The following is a 23918-nucleotide window of genomic DNA, read 5'->3' on the forward strand; positions in this document are numbered from 1 at the left end:
TCGAATTTCGAAAATTAGTCGCTGTTATTTCGAACCGGAAGTTGAAATCAACTTGACAACTTCTTTAATAGTTGCACGATTTTCGTGAAATTTAGTATAAGTAGATCTTACCGATGCGACTTGAAAGATGTCATTAGAAATTTTCTAAATTATCTCCTTTTGATGAAATTAAGGATCAAAGTTTTAAAAAAAATCGACGAAATATAGGTCAGATTGCCTTGAAATTTTTTTCTGTACTAACTTAGACAGTATTGATGTGTACACAAAATATGAAGTCTGTCGATTGAACCGGAAGTGCCACCATCTTAAAACGTGAAAAATCCATAAGGCTTTTGCAATATTTTACTTACAGACATGGGAGTTACATTTTCTGAATCCTTGAAGGAATGCCTAAAAATCTATCGGATTTGAATTTTGATCTAGGTCAATTGATGGAAACCATTTTGAACTGAATATGAGAAAAAGTGAAAAATCGACGATAACGATCATGAAAATGAAAACAATAGGCTGTAGTTTGGAGAATACTTCTCCTATATCGAAAATGAATACATTTCTGGATAGCTGGGATCAGTGTCCAATTTATGGTATTTGAAAATGTCACAATTTTGAATTTTGCCTTTGTCGTTTTGCGTGCCGACCGAGTTGTTTACGAGTGAAAAATCGCAATAACTTCGCGAGTTTTTGACCGATTTTAATTGTTTTTTTCATCTTGTTGAGATTCTTTATATGACCCTTGACATGTAACAGGAAGTGATTGTGAATATGAAAGCTTTCATATCTGCTTAGCAGATCTAGTTATTATTATTATTGTTGTTCGATTTATATAGCGCTTCATTACACATGAGTATTTCTAAGAGTTTTTGGAAGATCATTCCACATTTTAGCTGCTCTGACGGAGAAAGCATATTCACCAGAACGCTTATTATATTTGGGGATCCTCAATATGCTACGATCACTTGAAAAACGAAGGTTGGATCGCCGGGGAGTATAGAAATCAAAGAGTTCTTTTAAATAACTGGGTGCGGTGTCAGAATAAATTGATTTAAACACATTCACAAGAGCTTTAAATTGAACCCCCGCTCGAACTGGAAGCCAATGGAGTTTCTGTGACTTAGCTGATATATGATCAAATTTTCGTTTTTTAGTTATAAGACGTGCAGCATTGTTTTGCGCTATTTGTAGTCTGTTTAAAGCTGTTTCTGGTGCTCCTAATAGAAGAGAATTTGCATAGTCCATGTGCGATGTTACTAATGCTCTAACAACATTCTGGCAAGCATAGCGTATTCTCGAAATAGCTCTCCTTTGATGATGCATTTTCTGTATGATACTATTGATTTGGGGAACTGGGGACATAAATTCATCAGTAACATAGGCCAGATTTTTAGCCTGCTTCTTGGGAGATATAGAGCAATCACCGATCCGAGTGGAATCCGCTTTAAACAATTTACTGGATTGTGATTTTGATGATATGATAAGAAATGATATTAATTTGCACCTTGAGCAATAAAACTGAATGTGTGTTCGGCTGGAGGTAACTCGAGGGAACTTGTATGTGCATAAAGTTAGATAAGTACATTTGAGCTAAGCCATTTACTGGATTGTGATTTTGATGATATGATAAGAAATGATATTAATTTCCACCTTGAGCAATAAAACTGAATGTGTGTTCGGCTGGAGGTAACTCGAGGGAACTTGTATGTGCATAAAGTTAGATAAGTACATTTGAGCTAAGCCATTCACACACTGATACTGAAGATGATTGGCAGCCAATAGATTGATTTCAGAACAGGAGTAATACGAGAGCGTTTTGATGATCTGGTAAGAAATTGAGCTGCAGTATTTTGAACAAGTTGATTTTTTTTTATATTGGCACTAGATGTTTCTACTAACAAGCTGTTACAGTAGTCAATCCTTGGGAATACCAAAGAACATATAAGTGTAGCAGCTGCTTCCTGGCTAATAAAGTGTTTATATGGCCAATGTTCCTGGACCAAAGATAACAGTTTCGACAAATTTCACTAATGTGACTGTCCATGCTCAAATTGGACCTCAAGAGGACACCTAACCTCTTCACAGTGTCTCATGGTACAAATATTGCATCTCGTACAACCACATCATTTGAACTTGTATTTTTCAGATGTGTATTTTGACCACATAAAATACATTCTGATTTTACTTAATTCAATTAAATTTAATTTCATCATATTTCTTGTCATCCTATCTTTAATGTCATGTGTACACAATTTGATGTCAGAATAATTAGGGAATGAAACACTTTTTTGAAAGGGAATAACTTGCGATCAGCTGTGTATCATCTGCATAAGAATGTCGTCCTAGAAACCATGATTATCGATAAGTTGTCCCAAACTCTTGGTATACATTACAGAAAGGACAGGTCCAAAGACTGATCCTTGTGGAACTCCTGAATCATCTGTACTGGCCCTACACAGTATTGCTGGAAGGCAGTTGCATGGAGCATTAACAACCTAATAATACAGGCAATGAATGATTTTATTGGAAAAATGATGTAAAAAATGAAGTCATTTTCTTCAAGTTCGACCATCAAATTTAATATGAAAGAAATCCATGCCAGTCATTTTTTCAAAACCAAATATTAGTAGTCCTCAACTTCCATTATTAATAGGATTGTCCTCAGCCCCGCAGTGGGTGAGATATAGCATCATGAAATTTATATGTTTTAGCATATAGCACAAACTACGTCTCAAAATAAATTCCTCATAGCCTCAAATGGTTTTGGAAAAATTTAATAGTCATATATATTGAAGTAGTAGGTAAGATCATTCATTAAAAATAATTTAAAAAAAAAAATAAAAAACCAATAGACAATTTATGGGAAATATTTGAATTTTGGGATTTTTTAAAAAAAAAAATGACGTTTTTTTAACTCTAAAATGGCCATAGCTGGTCCTCCGTAACTACAAGGTTGGTGACCCTCATATTTCATGTGGGTGGGATATACAGGGTACCCAATGACCAAATCTGAAAAGTTTTGTCAAAATCGCCCAACATCGCTTGTGCCGGTTTGTTTTTTTTAAATTTTGCATGATTCTCTCTTGAACTCATTCTTAATATAATACCCCACACAAGAAATGCAAAACAGGTATGCTAAAGAAATCGTGGTATGTAAGTGTATTTATAATTGTGTACCGCCTTTGGCAGTGCATTTAAAGTACAGTAGAACTTGCTCGGGCGTGCACTCCTAATCAGCCAAGACTTGCTTCTACGAGCACCAAAAAATCCCCCCCCCCCCCCCGGAGCAATTTTTAAGCAATTTAACCCCTACTAAACACGCACCTGTTCAACGCGTGCAACGGGTATCACGATTAATTCCTTCCGTAAAAAATCTACTGTTTTAACGTTCACTCCTCTAACGCGGCCAGCAGTCACTATTTTACTAATAAATTCAAGAAAACATCGCCCATTCAACGGCCATTGTTGAATGATACCATCTTCATCTTGTCATTCTTTCTTGGTAAAACTCCCGCTAATCCCGTGAGTAGTAGTTGATTAACTGGACCCCCACTGATCAGGTAAAAAGAAATGTAAAAATAACAATCAACCCGGGATTATCTGTTTATTAATCTATTGTTTTATTAAATGACTAACCTGATCATTGTTTTCACGCGTAACGACACATTATTTTATATTTGTCACGATTATCTAGTATCTTTTTTCCATTGCCACTTTGTTGTTAAAAAGACGTTTTAGCGCCCCCTATAATATTACAGAGTTACACCCCCTGTAAATCGGTGACAAAAAAAAGCGATGTTTTTTTTTTTGTTCATGTGCTTTTTTGATAAAATAAAATTAATTCATCGATTTTCTTCACAAAAATGGATAAATATTATCGAATGCATCACAATGGTAGACAGTAGTATCGAAGGCTGGTACAAAATGACAAGTTTACAGAAGTTATGTTCGAGATTTGAGTAAAGAATTTCCGTTCGGCGCAAGATTCAGCGACGGTCAAATTTATCGATGCAAGTATTGATGTTCGCTCCCAATGCACCCAAGTGTAATTAATTTATGTCAGCACAAAAAGCACCGAGATTTTATTAAGTGGTTGCGTAATCGCTAAAATAGTTGGGATGGGAAATACCCAAATTCACGGCATTTTGAAACGCTTTTACTTTAGACGCTATGATTCAGTATGATGAAAGTAAAAGAAAAGAAATATTGGGGAGCCAGAGATCCAGTATTACTAAACAAACATGTATACGCGACTGCTTTGAATTCACAACTAGATAAAAAGTACATGTATTGTTATACTACATGAATGAAAAATATATGCAATCTATATCTTTATTTTTTGTGGTAGGGGTTAGGGCAATATTGGATACCTCTAGTCAAAGAGCACCTCCATTAAGCAAGCATTTTTAAATTTCCCTTGGGTGCTTGCTTAATACAAGTTCTACTGTAGAGAGATTTTATTCGGGAGAGAAATAGTTCTTTATTGTTACATACTGTAAAAAATCGTAATGCCTGTGAATAGAAAACACTATATAGCTGGTATCTGGTATGTTACTATAGATTGACAGGTATTTTCCTACTTCAAAACCAAATTTGTCCATTTTGTCGAAAATACTGACATTAAATTTATTGTTAATTATATTGATGTTAAGGTCAAGAACAGATGCATTTATAGTGCCAGAATTTTCTTTATTTAATATTAGTTCAGGAGGATATATTTCACTTTTATATTTGTGGAAATTTCCGTTATCATTGATAGGTGTTATGTCATCAATGTATCGGAAGGTATAGTTTAGACTTTTAGCTAATTTGTAATCTGTTTTTCTTTTATGGTCTTGAAAGTAGAATTCGTATTTATATAAATGTGCATTTGCCATAAATGGGGCGGGGTCAGTTCCAATTGGTAATCCAATGGTTTGCTGTATTATCTGATCCCCAACCTCAAATATGGCACTGTCAATGAGGAAATGTATGATGTTTTGAAATTTTTCTTTATCAAAAACTACAGTGCCGGCATTGCAACGTTTTATATTCCATTTAGCATCTTCTGCATAAATGGCCATCAAGTTTCTGCCTTTCCCGAAAGCTTCAATAAAGGCTTTATCTACAAACCAATCCAAATTATCTTTAAGATCTGAATGTTGAAGTATAGTATACAAACTAGAAAAATTGAACGTTTCTATTGTTTTTGCATTAACTTTTTTATTGATTTTTTCTTAAGTGTCTACTATAGGTTTATTTTTATCAATTATGAAAAAACTATTAATTCCAGTATAGCTACGAAGTGTTCTGCACCAAATCAGTCGTTGTTTTTTGTATTTTAGAGGAGAGCTGAAAAAAGCTCTTAATGAACAAATTGAAAAAATCGCTCCCCTAAAAAAGCTCTCCCAGTTTCGATAAGAAGAGTGATTTAGAATTTAAGGAGTATATGATATGATATTAAGCAGAGTGATTATCTGCGTGTAAGGGGTCATTCTTGGTTACATATAAATGATAATAAACATCGTCTGCTAAATAATAGCACTCGTAGTCGTACGGTCAAGTCAAACTTCTACTGTCGTCTATAACTACAGTACATACGGCATTCCAATAGAAATACTTGTCGACATTTCTAAATATATATAGCTTGTATAAATTTTGTTTAAAAACATAACCCCTATTCAAAATATAATCATAAACGCTTGAAAACTCCAGCAAAATATAATATATTTCTTCCGGAATTATTCTCATTGGAAATTTTCACATGCCATCTCTCGTAATTTCTCACGTCTCGCGAGAGTTCTACTTTTCATTTCAGTTAAATTAACCAATGGTGCATAGGCGCCATCTATTTTTAGCAACATATTCATCGGAATTTTATTACCTTGTGCGATCACATTATACTAATCGAATACACCAAATAAATGTTCACAATGACAGCATGGTGGCGCTCGGAATGTGAGTCTTTCACTCTTTTGAAAAAAAAACCCAAATACATGTCCATGATTTACAAATGGAGAGCGATTTTTAATTTTAAGGCAAGGGAGAAAAACCTCCCCTCGGGCAACATTCGGGTGCGTGACAGGCGCTCGAGAGCGATCGGGCACCTCAAAAAACAATGACTGCCAAATGGCATGTTGGGTTTGGCATAATTTAAGTCCTTTGGTGATAGTCTTAGCTAATGGTTTCGTTTGGCAGATACTGGAGGATATTATGTATCTGAATTTTACTGGGTTTTTATGGAATTTAGGTATAGAATAAATGTAAGGTAGGGCATCTATTTTCACATTTGTCTTTAATATCATTACTCCTGTTAAATATATATTGGTTATGTAAAATATCTAGTTTAGTTAAATCTGTAATGCATTTATAAGTATCATTATGGGTATTGGGCTAAAGTCCAACTTCAGTAAGAATATTTCTAATATAGTATTTTTTACAGATAAAGGCAATAATATTATTTCTGGCCTTATCCACAGGCGTTAGAACAAATCTATCTTGAAGAGAAGCAAGACATTCAACTGCAGATGTATTATTTAGGGCTTCGGGTGGCGGGTGTCTTGGGTTAAGTTTTGTATATTTGATTCTCTTTGACAAGTAAGGATGTAACGGTTCAAAAATTCTTGAACCGGTTAACTGGTCGTTAAAAACCCAACCGTAACCGGTTAACCCATAAAAAATCTCTATCAAAATATTTGTTGCACCAAAATAAGACTTAATAATATATTTTTAAATTATTAGTATTACAGCTTTTAAGTTAACAACAGTCAGTACAAATTCCATTCATTCATTCATTCTTGATGTTTCATGACGTACAGACCAGTTGAATTGAAATGTTGATATTTTTTTTAAAAAAAAAGGTTCACTAATACTTCATAAGATTAGTTATGAAATCAATATTTGAAAGCATACCTTTGGATTTTTAAATATAAAATAAGTTTGATTATTCAACATCAGCTAATTCCAAAGAATTTACTACACGTGTTGCTATCACAAGCCACGCTGTATCGTGTGGTACCAATGACCCATATGTCAACTTTGACCCCACAGCATCGCGCACTCGAGTGATAATATAAACAATTTTACAATTATATCCTCTCAATTTTAATATTATTTCATCACATCATACTTAATACTTGTTTCATTTTGAGACTTTGTTTGTGGAGTGATGAGGTTAATACTGTAAAACAATTAATTTGTCAATCAGTTGAGTGCTAATAACGTACACAAATGTCAAAACTTTGAGCGGGAATTTAAAGATGTCAACTTCCCGAGACTTATTACTAATGACAAGTGCTATTTAAAATATTTATGTGGTCAAAAAAACAATGTTGTGGCTATCATTCCTCGGTTTAAAGGTCGGGTATCATATGAAAACGAATATCGATTAGTAAATTTTTGAACCGGTTTAACAGTACAACCGAACCGTGACCGGTTAACCGAGTGACCGTTTACACCCTTATTGACAAGAGATCAAAAACAGTGTTTTTCCATTCTCCAAAAGATTCTAAAGGTGCACGAAATTTATCAGACCAAGCTACTATGCATTTTCTGATTTGAGATTTTAGATTATTATGTAACTTTTTGAAATTAGTTTTACTTGGTTGTTCTCAAAATTGTGGTCCAAAGCCAAAATGTTTTTTAAGATTTTTATCTTCAACAATATCGAAGTTTCCTGTCAGTATATGGACATGAAACTTGTCTTTAAAGGGAGAGTTGGCACATTGACCTGTAGTATTATCGTAATTGTTAATAAATTCTTGTATGCTAAGGTTTTCAGTAGTTTGATGGTAGTTAAATATTTTATTACGAATTGGAGGTAAAAATTTGTATATGACTGTAGGTGAAATTTTAGGAATAGTTTCTGGTATAGATTTAATTACTGATCGGTCTCTAAAGATTCTATTCAATCCAATGTCTTGTATATGTTTATCTGTAAAAAGGATTTTACATAACACGTCCGTTTTTTTCTTTTGCACATTATGAGGCTGTATTGAATGCTTAGGTGAAAATTTACATTACAATGTGGGCGTATAAAAATCACAATAATAAGGGCGATAATCCAGATAAAATAACGTTAAAAGCTTAAAAACTATAAGTTTTAGCGACTAATTTGAATTATTAAGAAACAGAATGCATGACTTAAGAGCATAAAATGTTGTGCTAATGCTCCTTAAGAGCTTAATTAATTAGCACTAATTAGTGACCGTAATTAAAATTTAGAGTCCATAACAGAAACAAAGCCTAAAAGCTAACTAACCAAGTCATGAAACCAAAAATATCACTTAAAACCGACAAAAGTTGAACAAACCTTGCTTAAGACTCGTTCAAAGGTTTCAGTGCACAAAATGACTGCTTAAGGGCATAAAATGTTATACTAATGCTAATTAAGAGTTTGTTAATTAGCACTAATTTGTGATCTTATTAAAATTTAGAGTCCATAGCTGAAAGCCTAAAAGCTAACTAACCAAGTCAGGAAGCCAAAAATATCACTTCAGAGTGACAAAAGTTGAACAAACTTGGCTTAAGACTGGTGACAAAGGTCATATTTTGGGCCACATTATGACCAATCAACCAATCAAATTGCCTATCTCTGCTGATCGTAAACCTGAAATATGCATCTTCAAACTCCATCAAGCCATTCACCTAATCAACACCTAAACCAAGTTTAAACATTCTACCTCAATTAGAAGAGTTATTGTGTCCCAAATGGCTTGACGAACAGGCCCATTTTAATAGTCCCCTGCTTTCTTCGAAAGGCGGGTGACAATAATGTTGATGTGAGCAATAATTATGCACTTTAAAGTATGGCAAATTTATCAGTACAACAAGGAATTTTAAAATTGAAGGAGAATAAACTTCCTTTTAGGCATTATTCGATTTAAAGGAGTAATTCCAGATATAGCTCAATGAGTGAACTGTTTAAAAGGGTGATTAGCTCTATTCTTTTGAATAAACGAAATTGGGTCGGAAAGCACATATTATTATTAATGTAATATGAGTATAAACTAATATGCCCAATTTTGTATTTGTTTTATTGTATATTCTAATCAATTATTAAGCGTCATTAAGAAAGATTAGATGAAGAGCTGACACTTCTTACTATAATAGTTAACCAGCGGCTGCCAGGCAGGATACACCCACAATTTCGAGAGATAGATAAAGCTAAAATGAAAGTGATTTTTCCTACAATCAAGGGCCATAATTCAGGAAGTTACGGTCAGATATGTGCGAATATCGAAAGGAACCGAGATCTTTGGGTTATAAACTTACATTTCAAGTTTCAACAAAATCGGATAAAAATTGTGACCTCTATAGGGTCCACAACCTTGATAAACTATATTTTTACGCTATTTGAGAACGAATGGCAGCCATTTTGTCTGTCAGTTTGGGGCCGATTTTCATGAAATTCGAACTCAGCCGTCCTTAGGATGTAACGGTGATATAATGATACGTTTTTTTAAATCGGATAAAAATTATGACCTCTATAGGGTCCACAAGCTAAAAACGCGATTTTTCGTACAATCAGGGGCTATAATTCTGGAGGTTACGGTCGGATATGCGCGAATATCGAAAGGAAACGAGATCTTTGGGTTATAAACTTACATTTCAAGTTTCAACAAAATCGGATAAAAATTGTGACCTCTATAGGGTCCACAACCTTGATATACCATATTTTTACGCTATTTGAGAACGAACGGCGGCCATTTTGTCTGTCAATTTTGGGCCGATTTTCACGAAATTCGAACTCAGTCGACCTTAGGGTGTAACGGTGATATAATAATACGTTTTTTTAAATTGAATAAAAATTATGACCTCTATTGTGTCCACAAGCTAAAAACGTGATTTTTCGTACAATCAGGGGCCATAATTCAGGAAGTTATTGTCCGATATGCGTGAATATCGAAAGGAACTGAGATCTTTGGGTTATAAACTTACATTTCAAGTTTCAACAAAATCGGATAAAAATTGTGACCTCTATAGGGTCCACAACCTTGATATACCATATTTTTACGCTATTTGAGAACGAACGGCGGTCATTTTGTCTGTCAGTTTTGGGCCCATTTTCACGAAATTTGAACTCAGCCGTCCTTAGGGTGTAACGGTGATATAATAATACGTTTTTTTAAATTGGATAAAAATTATGACCTCTATTGGGTCCACAAGCTAAAAACGCGATTTTTGATACAATCAGGGGCCATAATTCAGGAAGTTACGGTCCGATATGCGTGAATATCTAAAGGAACCGAGATCTTTGGGTTATAAACTTATATTTCAAGTTTCAACGAAATCGGATAAAAATTGTGACCTCTATAGGGTCCACAAGCTAAAAACGTGATTTTTAGTACAAACAGGGACATTAATCCATGAAGTTTCGATCCGATACATGCCAATATCGAAAGCAGCCGAGATCTTTTGGAGATAAACCTATATTTCAAGTTTCGTCAAAATCGGATAAGAATTGTGACCTGTACAGTGTCCACAAACAATTGTGGACGGACGGACGGACAGGGGTGACGACAATATACATCCACATGAAAATAATGTGGCGTATAAAAATAGATAATGTAAAGGGAATATGCTGAAAATTTCAGTAAAGTTTCTTAACTCTGAGCAGAGAAACAAAAACCTCATTTCAATAACACTGTAGCCTCAGCTTAGTTGTCATTGTTACTGTTGTAACGATAATAGACTAGTCTCGCTTATCCATTTTTACGGTTAATCAAGTTTTCTTATCAACACCCTTTTATTTAACAGAACACAGTTTTATAGCCTGTAATAAGCTTGACAGTACCAGATCCATATTTACAATTGTTAACAATATAATACTGTTACAAACAAATAAATAGCATACAGTTAACGAGGAGACAGAAATGTATAGAACACAATGATGACAATACAAATATTATATGAAAAATATCCACTTCACATATATATAAATAGAAGTAGCATTGATGGAATACATGGGCTTTTGTAATTAATCACATAGACAGTTCTAAACTACTTTTGATATCTAGAAATTGTCATGGGGCCGCCGCAGGGATTGTATGCCTCCTTTAAGAAGCATCTCTGGTGTTGAAATCGCCCAAAACAGCATCACATTCCGAAATCAGTGCCTCACTCCACAGTAAATCTAATTTACAATTGGAAATATTTAGGAGCGATAATCCATAATAGAGTGAAAATTGATGAAACAAGACTATTAGCCAACAAGAGTATCGCATGTCTGTATGAATGTATTTACTTGTGTGTACACTGTACATGTATGTGTTTTCTATGTTATATGTATTATTGAATGTATACAACTATGTCTAAATATACAGCAGAATCTGTATGAGCAGCCACTCCTATTCAGCGACATTTCCTTGTAAGCGGTCACGATAAATTCCCCCCGTAGAAATTCTGTTGTTTCATCTCTTTATTCAACGGTCACTCCTCTAACGTGGCCAGCGGTCACTATTTTACTAATAAATTCAACAAAACATCGCCCATTCAACGGCCATTTTTGAATGATACCATCTTGTCGTTCTTTGTAACACCCCCGCTAATCCTGTGAGTAGTAGTTAATTAACTGGACCCCCACTGATCAGGTAAAAAGAAATGTAAAAATAACAATCAACCCGGGATTATCTGTTAATTAATCTTTTGTTTTATTAAACGACTAACCTGATCATTGTTTTCATGCGTAACGACACATTATTTGATACTGATTGAATAAAATAAAAGTACCGAGTTTTGTCACGATCATCTAGTATCTCTTTTCCATTGCCACTTTATTGTTAAACAGACGTTTTAGCGCCTCCTATAATATTACATACAGAGCTACACCCCCTGTAAAAAGGTGATAAAATTAGCGATGTTTTTTTGTTCATGTGCTTTTTTGATAAAATAAAATTAATTCGTCGATTTTCTTCACAAAAATGGATAAATATTATCGCATGCATCACAAGCGTAATATTTCATTTATGTCAGCACAAAAAGCACCAAGATTTTATTAACAGGCCACTCCTGTTAAGTTATGTCCGAGATTTGAGTGAAGAATTTTCGTTCGGCGCAAGATTCACCGACGGTCAAATTTACCGCTTCCAATGCATCCAAGCGTAATATTTAATTTATGTCAGCACAAAAAGCAACTAGATTTTATTAAGAGCGCTTGATGTACAACTTGATAAACTTTATGAAAAAGACGCGGGTAGTGGATAATCCGAGAATTTAATTAGGATTCGATATTTGTAATAAATAGTAAGCGATTAAAGACAACATCGTCTTATGTAGCAATGAATTCTCCTCTGACTTCCAAGAGAGGTAAGTCACATGACGTAAACATGACCTGGTTCGATCGAATTTTTATAGCAGGACATTCCTTCGCAATTACAATGTTTGAGAAGGATTTGAAACAAAATTATGACAAATTAATTAGTTTGAATATGTTTTTAGTCCATATATACCATTAAATCACCCAGTTTGTAGGCGGGAATGTATCTTTAATAAACGGGAATTGTTGAAATTCAATAGGCTTCTTTGTTTCACTAATTTAAATAATGCATATAAATTTCATACAGATCGAATGATAACTTTTGTCATTAGAGCGTTCATAGAGTTCGACAAAGGGAAACAAGGGCCATAACTCAAGTCAAAATTAACAGAAATTGCTGAAATTCAATAGGCTTCTTTGTGGTACTAATTCAAATGATGCATATAAATTCCATACAGATCGGATGATAACTGTCATCAATCGAGCATTAACAAGGTTGAACAAAGTGAAACAAGTGCCATAACTATAGACGTAATAAATGGAAATTGCTGAAATTCAATAGGCTTCGTGGTTTCACTAATCTAAATGATACATATAAATTTCAAACAGATCGGATGGTAACTTTTGTTATTAGAGCATTCACAGTATTCAACAAAATGAAACAAGGGCTATAACTCTAGCCATAATTAACAGAAATTGCTGAAATTCAAAAGCATTCTTGGTTTCACAAATTTAAATAATGCATATAAATTTCATACAGATAGAATGTTAATTATTGTCGTTAGAGAAATTATAGGGTTCGACAAAGTGAGACAAGGGCCATAACTCTAGACATAATTAACAGAAATTGCTGAAATTCAATAGACTTCTTCGTTCCACTAATATAACTTCCGTATAAATTGGATGATAACTTTTGTCATTAGAGCATTCACAGGGTTTAACAAAGCGAAACAAGGCCCATGGCATTTTGTGATATGTTTGGCCATTTGTTTGTTAATTTTTAAGCCCAATCAAGGGCGGATTGGGCCATCGGGCTGGTCGGACAAAAATGAAAAAAATAATTTTGACCAATTCGTCTAAAAAAAACTTTTTCTGCTGAACATTATATGGGGGGGAGGGGGGTATTGGACCAGCCATGGAGGGATGATGATCATGTTGTATGTGGCCGGTGGCTTCAACAGGCCGCCACACCATCACTGGAGTCTGGAATAGGCTGGTATAATAGACTTTCTGGGCCGGGTGTTGGCCAGAATTCGGAATCCTGCAATAGAAACACAAATAAACATTATTGTCAATAATGATTTTTGTGTTACAGTCCTCACTTATGTTTGGTTACTCTTGATATGTTCCTGTTCCTGATTATGTAAATAATCTAAGTTCCCGCGTTATTTTTCCAGCTCTTTCATCACAACAAAATTAGCAGTGCACAGACAGGACGATTGTGTTTATCCACGATATTTTCGATTATAACCCTCCTTCTCCGCCTTGAATTTAGTTGTTATAGTATAATTTTTATAATATGCCTTTGTCTTTTTAATGTGATTATACTCAGTTACTGTGCTGTTAACTTAAGCATTATAGTATGTTTTACATTATGACATTTTCCTTTTAATGTGATTTATGCTCATTTATTTGTTGTTTTACGGGCCATTTATTTGTTTATTTTTAAGCCCAACTCAGTTTTAAGACTGAAATATGATTTTATTTTGTATTATTAGTGTTTATACATGTAGTATTGTTAAAGATTTGTATTCATTGACATTAGTCATTATTAAATGACATTGTACACCATCCGTTCTTTTGTTTGTTCTTTGCTCCGGTGCTGGGTATGGGGTTAGTTTGAATGGAACACAAAATGTGAAAGATCAAAGCTATATCATGAGAACTATGGGGAACACAAGATATGACAGCAGAGGCCTTCCAATGTTGAATAGGAATTCCACTATGGTTATTATTATTAATAATTTTCCACTATGGTTATTATTATTAATAATTTTGAGTATGTCAAAATAATGGTAACACCTGCAATTCTCTAGTACATCAATGAAGCCTCTATAGTGCTAACAAGACTTATGGGGGGAAAAAATGAGGTTTAATGCACTTTTTTCTGCATTAACCGGGTAATGAAGACCCGCATAAGCTACGTTTTGTGCCATGACCAGGGTTTTGGCCCATTCTTGACTGAATTACAACTATGTGATAGGCAGTTCTTTACAGATACAATGAACATTTTTTTTTATTGGCTAAGTTTTTTGATTGACATTCATACTTACCTGTAGTAGGTTTTTCTCTTTTGGTAACATCATTAGTATTATATGTAGGTGGTGCTGCTGGTAGTCTAATACTCTCCTGCAAAATACATTATCAGTCAACTGTCTTACTATCTGGTCAAGCAAATCTCCACGATGTACTAACACTGCAAACACTGAGAAATAGGTAAGGGTTAATCTGTACGTTTGCCGTATATAAATCTAACCCAAAAGGTCAATTCCTACGTATTTGGATAACAAAATAAAATTTGGCTTATAACTCCTCATTATGGCTTAAAATCTCTAGATAATGTGTGTTAATTATCGCCAGGGGTGAACAGCTCTGGGACGGTGTTTTTTCTGTACTGAGTGTGTTAATTAACCGACGGGTTAAAAACGAATGACACAGTGTATATTGTTTAATTGGTGAGTTTTCTCGATAGTTGTTATAACTGCACCAAAAGGGTATATAATCAAGGACCAACAGGCTTTATCTGACGCGCGAGTGTTAAATCAAAACTTGGGAAGGAAAATTGTTTTTACTGTGCGATTTTTCATTCGCGGGTGTGTTTTATGCAAATAGGTCTTTGTATAAGGACAGGTCTTTATATGTGGAGTTGCACTGGGCTGTTTCTTCTATGCGTCTTTTGTATTTGTTGATGAACATAAGACAAAGTACGTGTTTAAAAGCCACACCACTTATAAAGTTGCATAATAAAATATAAATATGGACCCTAATCTGTCGTAAAAAGGTGAAAACAATGTCTTCATTTACAAGTATCCAGCAGTCAGACCACAATTAGAATCCGGGTATATAGCGATAAGCTAAATTTACCATATGTCTATATTGTTTTGCGTGTTGAAATGAGTACCACGTAAACATTAACTCATTGCCAGTTTATTGTTTTGCGTGTTGAAATGAGTACCGCGCAACCCGTAACTCATAGCCAGTTTATTGTTTTGTGTGTTAAAATTAGTACAACGTACGTAACCTGTACTTGTTTCGTTGCAGCTTTTAATAGATAAAGACAAAAGTTTAAACATTCTACCTCAATTAAAAGCAGAGTTGTTATGTTCCAAAGACTTGACCAATCAAATTGCTTATCGCTCCTTAACCTAGGCCGAAAATTCTCACCGTCCAACTTAGTCAAGGTAATGATATAATGAATCTATATTTCATTGCTCTCACTTCATTATAACCAAAGTTATCATGCCCCAAAACGTCAACCAATCAGATTGCTTATCTTTGCTTACCGTAAGCATACAATGTTCATCATCGAACTCCATCAAAGCATTCACCTAATGAAAGCCTACACCAAGTTTGAACATTCTACATCAATTGTTCCAATGTCTCGACCAATCAAATTGCTTATCGCTCTGCTTAGTCTGAGAAGAAAATGCTCATTATTGAACTTAGTCAAGGTATTGATGTAATGAAACTATACACCAAGTTTCATTTCCGACGTGGTTCCCCCTTGTCAGTGATGCAGGGTGGAGGGTACTGAATTTCACCGACTTATGCCACCTGTCGACTACCTAATGTCTAGTCACTTTTCCTAACGACGACTGTTGTCGGCCTCTTTGATGTAAAGTTTTATTGATCAAGAAAGTTATCAAAAAAGGCCAATTGGCTTCCTAAAAGTAGTTATCCAATAAATATATAGTTTGAACTTATTACTGGAATCATAAAATTTGTAGGTCACATCAAAGGTTTAGGGGTTATAAAGGTCGTAAACTCGCAAGACAATTTGCTCATCAACAGCTGCTGCTGGCCTTTTTGATGTATTGTTTTATTGATCAATAAAGTTATAAAAAAGACGATTGGCTTTCCAAAAGTAGTTATCTAATAAGCGTATAGTTTAAACTAATGATCGAAATCATAAAACATATACGTCACATCAATGGTTTCAGGCAGGGTTATAAGGTCGTAAACTCTCTAGAAAATTTGTGTCATAGGGCGCCATTTTGTACGCAAGTTTAATATTTTCATGCTCGTCCATCTAATAATTTCTTTGCTATGGAAAGTGATCCCGATTCAGAATTTGACGGAATTTTATCAAAGGATATTTATTTACATGTGAATATTAATCTCAGTAAAGACAAATGTTCCGGGGAAAGTGATTTTTCCGAGATATGAAACAGAGAAGAAGATATACGTGATATACGGCGTACCAAAAATGGCAGCCACTCTTCGTCGAATTGTAATATCCCAGCGCTCACTCTTTTAATAATTTCTTCGCTATGGAAAGTGATTCCAATCAGAATTTGTAGGATTTTTATCAAAGGGTATTTTAGATGTGAATATTAATCTCAATAGTGTTCGGGAAATTGTTTTTTCCGGAATTATAAACGGAGAAGAACAAGATAGAGAACAAGCTAAAAAGAAAGCGATTTTTCGTACAATCAGGGGCCATAATTCAGGAAGTTACGGTCCGATATGCACGAATATCGAAAGGAACCGAGATCTTTGAATTATAAACTTACATTTCAAGTTTCAACAAAAGCGGATATACCATATTTTTTACGCGATTTGAGAACGGACGGCGGCCATTTTGTCTCTCAATTTTGGGCCGATATAATAATAAATTTTTTTAAATAGGATAAAAATTATGACCTCTATAGGGTCCACAAGCTAAAAACGCGATCTTTCGTACAATCAGGGGCCATAATTCAGGAAGTTACGGTTCGATATGCACGAATATCGAAAGGAACCAAGATCTTTGGATTATAAACTTACATTTCAAGTTTCAACAAAATCAGATAAAAATTGTGACCTCTATAGGGTCCACAACCTTGATATACCATATTTTTACGCTATTTGAGAACGAACGGCGGCCACTTTGTCTGTCAATTTTGGGTCGATTTTCACGAAATTCGAACTCAGCCGTCCTTAGGGTGTAATGGTGATATAATAATACGTTTTTTTAAATCGGATAAAAATTATTACCTATATAGGGTCCACAAGCTAAAAACACGATTTTTCGTACAATCAGGGGCCATAATTCAGGAAGTTACGGTCTCATATGCGCGAATATCGAAAGGAACTGAGATCTTTGGGTTATAAACTTACATTTCAAGTTTCAACAAAATCGGATAAAAATTGTGACCTCTATAGGGTCCACAACCTTGATATACCATATTTTTACGCTATTTGGGAACGAACGGCGGCCATTTTGTCTGTCAATTTTGGGCCGATTTTCACGAAATTCGAACTCGGCCATCCTTAGGGTGTAACGGTGATATAATAATTCGGTTTTTTAAATCGGATAAAAATTATGATTTTGTCTGTCAATTTTGGGCCGATATAATAATACATTTTTTTAAATCGGATAAAAATTATGACCTCTATAGGGTCCACAAGCTAAAAACGTGATTTTTTGTACAATCAGGGGCCATAATTCAGGAAGTTTCGATCCGATACATGCCAATATCGAAAGCAGCCGAGATCTTTTGGAGATAAACCTATATTTCAAGTTTCGTCAAAATTGGATAAGAATTGTGACCTGTAGAGTGTCCACAAACAATTGTGGACGGACGGACGGCATAATACGTCCACATGAAAATGTGGGCGTATAAAAATCAAAATGTCGGCCCGTGGTCGGCGAATACAATGCCAACTTTGTTCAGCAAACAAAGTTAAATTCAGTAATTTTTTCAACATTTTTAGGACATTTAAATGAGGATAAAAATAGTTTGATTTTTTAATTTGCTCATTGTAGTAAATCTTGCACATTTTGAACGTCAATTAGACGAATGCCTACGGAAGCATGCTATGGCCTGTTGTACAATGTGCGTGTGCTAAACATTGTTGAATTTAAATAAAAAATAACTTTGTTGTTACTTTGTATTAGTGCTTAAAAGTTAGACCATTTTGATGCCCAATTATATATCTTCATTTGAATATATGAACATTTTTTGACTGGAATAGTTTGTGCGTTATTTTGTGTTCTTTGCAATATATTGGATTAAGGGATAATCCTTTAATTAGCTTCAGGGAGATAAGCTTTTGTCTAGTTAATTGGCTTAGGGAGAGACGGGAGTAGATAATGAATTAAGTCTAGGGGTCAATGAGTTAAGGGAGCAAGGAAGGGTCGTGGGTCTTCTTAAGCAGTGTTTTAGATGACATCCGAGGTTGGTCGATGTATGCACGAAAGTCGAATTAAATCGTCATTTTGGTCATTTCACCCATGGGTCCCCCGTTTTGTCGTTCTTATTCGGAATAGAAGGGGATTTCGCGTTCTTAAGTAAGTGTTCTGTTCTAGCGGACCAATAGTGAAACTTTAACGAAAAAATTAATGTTGTACACGGAAGTTGAATTAACTCGTCTCTCTGGGGGGTAAGGGGGGTGTTCTTAAGGGAGGAATGAAGGGTCGTGGGTCTTCTTAATCAGTGTTTTTTTATAATATCTGATTTTGGTCGACGTTTGCACAAAAGTTGATCGTTGTACGCAAAAGTTGAATTAAATCGTCAGTTTGTTTATTTCACCCATAGGTCCCCCTTTTTGTGGTTCTTATCCGGAATGGAAGGGGATTTCGCGTTCTTAAGTTAGTGTCATGTTCTAGCGGATCAATAGTGAAACTTTTAACGAAAAAATTAATGTTGTACGCAAAGGCGAATTAACCCCTCTCTCAGGGGGGTAAAGGGGGTATTCTTAAGGGAGGAAGGAAGGGTCAGAGAAGGAAATGGGGTTTAACGTCAACTTGACAAAAACTAGGTCATATCGGGACTAACATATGGTTTCATTTTATTTCAATAATTCGCTTGCCATAGGGGTCTTAAGCAGTGGGAGGAAACCGGAGAAAACCCACGAGATTGGACAGGCGACCCTACTCTTTGTCACGTACAACCTGGGATTCGAAACCACGCCAGTCGACTCAATGACAGACTTTAAGATACAGCGCGCGCACGCTAACCATTCAGTCATCCAACCCCACTCAGAGTATCGCACACCGCTGCCCACTCAACTAGCATAGTAGAAATTTTGTACGCGATTTTCGAAACAATCTGAACTTAGCTCCCTAACTAGATGATTAAGTATTCTTTTCACACGCTGCATGCGCCAACCTTCAAGTCTGTACCAATTAAAAAATTGAATTATCTCTCATATCCACAATTTTTAAAGCCTGAGTTTTATCGTAAATAAAATTATTAGAATCCTTTGTAACTGGGGGGTGGATGGCCGAATGGTTAGCACATGTGCGCTGCGGGCTGTATCTTAAGGCCTGTCATTGAGTCAACTGGCGTGGTTTCGAATCCCCGGTTGTACGTGACAAGGAGTAGGGTTGCCTGTCCAAACTCGTGTGTTTTTCTCCGGGTCCTCCGCTTCCTCCCACTGCTAAAGACCCCTACGCGCAAGCGAATTATTGAAATAAAATTAAAAACCATGTTAGTCCCGAAATGACCTAGTTTGTGTCGAGTGGACGTTAAACCCCATTTCTCTCTCTCTCTCCTCCCACTGCTAAAGACCCCTACGCGCAAGCGAATTATTGAAATAAAATTAAAAACCATGTTAGTCCCGAAATGACCTAGTTTGTGTCGAGTGGACGTTAAACCCCATTTCTCTCTCTCTCTCCTTTGTAACCTACTTATAATACATGATGTATTTTGTAGGGGTGGGGGTGTGCTATTCATCATAGCCCGTTTGTAATTTATCCATGACAACGGCACCTATTTTGTGTGAAAATTCAGATTGGTCGCATCCCAATTGTAATTGTTCTTTAATAATGAGGTCAACTATTTTGGATAATGATTACTTACTGCACAGGGACTTAACTAGCTTAGAGCAATGAGGGGAGCGGGAAGTGTTCTCAAGGGGTGCTGTAAAATTGATGGACAATCCATATCTATTGTTTTTATGGTCGATTATTTTTTCCAAAGGGGGGGGGGGGGAACTTTTTGCATGGGAGGGGGGGGGGGGAAAGGGCCTTTGCTCCCATGCCCCTTAGTTACGGGCCTGACTTACTGACAATTCAGAATATAAGTATTGTCTACAAGACTACGACATGGTAGCAATTTGTTGTTAAAGGGGCTTCTATTTTAGTCAATTATTGATTCCTATTGATTGCACATGTGAATTCACGTAATTTGGAAAACTTGACTGCGAGTATGCATTGACTCAGACTTTTTGGTGCCGAAATGAAAAGGTCATCAAGGTATTATCCTAAAAAAGCGGTGTAATCAGGCAAAAAAGTGTAATCAGCATATCGACTGTTCACTGTGTACAAAATACACGACAAACAGTGGTAACAGGTGTCCGGAAGAGTAAGCTTACCCTGCCTGGCGCCACATCCGCCATAGCTGCATCCAAACTATTAGGCGAAATCTCGGTAAAATAGCGTGATTGGCCAATGGACTATCGGTATGCAAAATGCATGTGATAAACAGTGTTAACGATGTAGTAGACAGACCTTATCAGGTAGATAGTATACGCGTCAATTAAATATATCTAGAATAATAGCCGAGAGAGACATGTTATATTTACCAATCAAGTCAATATGACAGCCATAAAACTTTTTAAAGGTTTTAATAAGTTTAGTTCGCAAGTATCCCTGTAGTTGAAGCTTAGATGACAAATGCCTCGATCTACTTAAAAAATCAGCATAAAATGAACAAGCTCTCGCGTAACGAATTAGCTGAGACACAAACACTCCATAAGCTGGTGATATCGGAATGTTACTACTAATAAATGGAAAGTTAACAATCGGAAAGTCAAAGTCATCACGTTTATCGTACAATTTAACACTAAGTTTATGGCAATTGTCAAAATCGAGACACAGATCCAAGTAGGAAGCGTAATTGTCACTGTCAGTAGTGTTTTTAATTTCGAGCTCATCAGGATATATGAATTCTACATAATCACTAAATTTTGGATTATTCAGTGATAGAATATTATTGATATATCGATAAGTGAAATTAAAATGTCTGACTAATCGTTTATTTGTTTTTACAGTGCCTGTATGTAATCGGCTTCGTAGGAATAGAGAAACAAATCAGCAAGCAAAGGTGCACAGTTGATGCCCATGGGGATACCTACAACTTGCTGATAAATTTCCCCTCCAAATTCAACAATGATATTATCAATTAAAAAATCCAACATCTGAATTATCTTGTTGCCGGTGAATTTATTTTTAGAATCACTATGGTTCTTAACAAAATATGTGGAATTGTAATCAACAACTAAATATTGATATTTAACATTTCCCGATTTAGATGAAAAGACACTGTGAATAACATATTTTAACCAAGCTTTTAATTTTTACTATGGGCAATTTTAGTTTACAATGTAGAAAAGTAAAACGTTTGTATAGATTAGATTGAAGCGAGTGATCTAGATTGCAAACCATCAAGTAATTCTTTGGAATTTTTAATATCCACATTTGATTAAAACCACTACCAGAGTATATTTTATCACAGTATTTTTGAATACCCTTTTTCACTGCCGTTAGTATAGATGTCAATACTTTTGAAAGTGGTTTTGTGGAACAACGGGATGAACCTGCTATAAAACGTTGCTTGTAGGGATTTTTATGTAGTTTAGGTATCCAATATAAAAAGGGTAGATCTGTATAGGTATCTACACATGGAGTACCAAATGAAGTAAGTACAGATCTGTGATTGGATATAATTTCATCCTTACTAAGAGTAGAGCGTTTATACGTAGCACTGTCGAGTGATTTCCCGAAATTAAGTTCTTTGAACAGGCAGTCATAATAATATCGTTTACATATAAACACTAAGTTATTGGACGCTTTGTCAGCCGGTACAATGACATACTTGTCATGTAAGGCGTTGAGATTTTCAACAATTCTAACATCATTGAAAATAGATTTAGGCCTAGTGTCAACTAACAAACGTTGCATATAAATTCTTCGTTTAAGTAAACGACTGATAACTTAGTCCAATCTGAGAGAGTATCAGAGATAACATCTTCCCTCTTGGCCCATGATCTATAAGCCATAATGTGGAGTTATAATCCGAATTTTATCTTTTTATCCAGATACGTAGGAATTGACCTTTTGGGTTAGATTTATATACGGCAAACGTACAGATTAACCGTTACCTATTTCTCAGTGAAAGGTGACATGGTTTACAAATCTGCCACAAAGAGATCTAATTTACATGAATATTGTGTACTGTCAATTAAAATTGTTAGTTATCATTAAAGATTCATTATGTAAGATTTAGATACACCGAAACTTTTGTTTTTATCAGAGTGTTGACAAGATTTTACAAAGTTTAACAAGGGCCATAACTCAAAGCTGTTATAAAAGATGCATTACGTAAGAGTTAAATCTTTCCATTAACTATTAAACTATGATCCTTCCGGTGCCAACCCAACCCAAAATTCAGAACTTATAGTTACATTTAGAAGTGTTACATGTCAGAAAAATGAGCACACTAGAACAAACACTCGATAAGATGACATATATAAATTGGATTACATAAATTACCGCTTTGATTGTCCTTTCACTGAGAAGTAGTAAAGGTGAGATTTGTACGTTTAGGGCATAGATATGTCCCGATTTGATAAATTTCTATGAATATCAGTAAAATTCTAATTATCGCAACAAATCTAATACGAAGAGGCTAAAATCTGTAGATACGGTGTGTTAATTAACAGGGGTGAGAAATTGACTGAGTGGTGATATAATTATCGCAAGGGGTGAAAATCTCGGCGACGGTGAGTTTTCTGTACCGGTGTGTTAATTAACGAACGCGTTAAAAACAACTGACACGGTGTGTATTCTTTGTTTAGTGAGTTTTCTCGAAAGCGTGTTATAACTGCACCAAAGGTGTTTTATCAAGGACCAACAGGCTTTATCTGACGCGTAAGTGTTAAATCCAATTTACCGTGCGATTTCTTGTTTCCGTGTGTTTTAAGCAGATCGGTCTTTGTTAAGTGTAGGTCTTTATACATGGATTTATACGTGCTGTAGTTACATGTTCGTTCTTATACGTCTTTCAATTCTTGGTGAATACTACGTGTTTTATACTTCGTACCATAGTCGGGCTGCAATTATTTATATATCTGTCTTTTTTGTGGGTTTAATTTGTTTATATATTATCGTGCGTACCACTGAAGTATAAATGCGTGTGTCTTAAAATCAGTCGCATGCAATATCGTTATTACCGATATCCCGCTAAACCTTCATATGATTATCCGATATATTCTAATCTCTATTGATATCAGATGCTCTATTCTGTTTTGAAAGCACAATTATAAACAAAAGATCTCGCAATTAATGATAACCTGTAAGTTTCGTCACCGTTATATTTTATAAATGTATTTCTTACCGTCGTAAATAGGGCTATCCAAGGAAACAGAATTCCATCACTATATAACAATAGATAAATCACATACCAAATAACACTAATCATGTCTAATAATAGGAACCCACGTCCGCCTCCAACACGTGGAGCTGACCGTCGAACATCTTCTGGTA

The 23918-nt window shown here is 35.2% G+C and overlaps 1 protein-coding gene across 3 annotated transcripts in view; it reads left to right on the forward strand.

The window, feature by feature from the left end:
* The window catches only part of LOC126811314 (uncharacterized), a 69417-nt gene that overhangs the window by 12297 nt on the left and 33202 nt on the right, over positions 1-23918 (forward strand). The window contains exons 2-3 of one of the 3 annotated variants that reach the window (XR_008785967.1): positions 15488-15627; positions 21425-21561. The exons of 1 other annotated variant lie outside the window; for it this stretch is intronic. Coding sequence is in view for 1 of the 2 variants with exons in the window: in XM_056098532.1 (XP_055954507.1) it covers positions 15547-15627 (81 nt within the window). In the remaining variant the exon portion in view is untranslated. Of the gene's footprint in view, positions 1-15487; positions 15628-21424; positions 21562-23918 lie in introns of those variants that run through there. One more of the 3 variants, XM_056098532.1, reaches the window with a different exon arrangement.

The sequence above is a fragment of the Patella vulgata genome, chromosome 2 (genome assembly GCF_932274485.2).
Source record: "Patella vulgata chromosome 2, xgPatVulg1.2, whole genome shotgun sequence".
Lineage (NCBI taxonomy): Eukaryota > Metazoa > Mollusca > Gastropoda > Patellidae > Patella > Patella vulgata.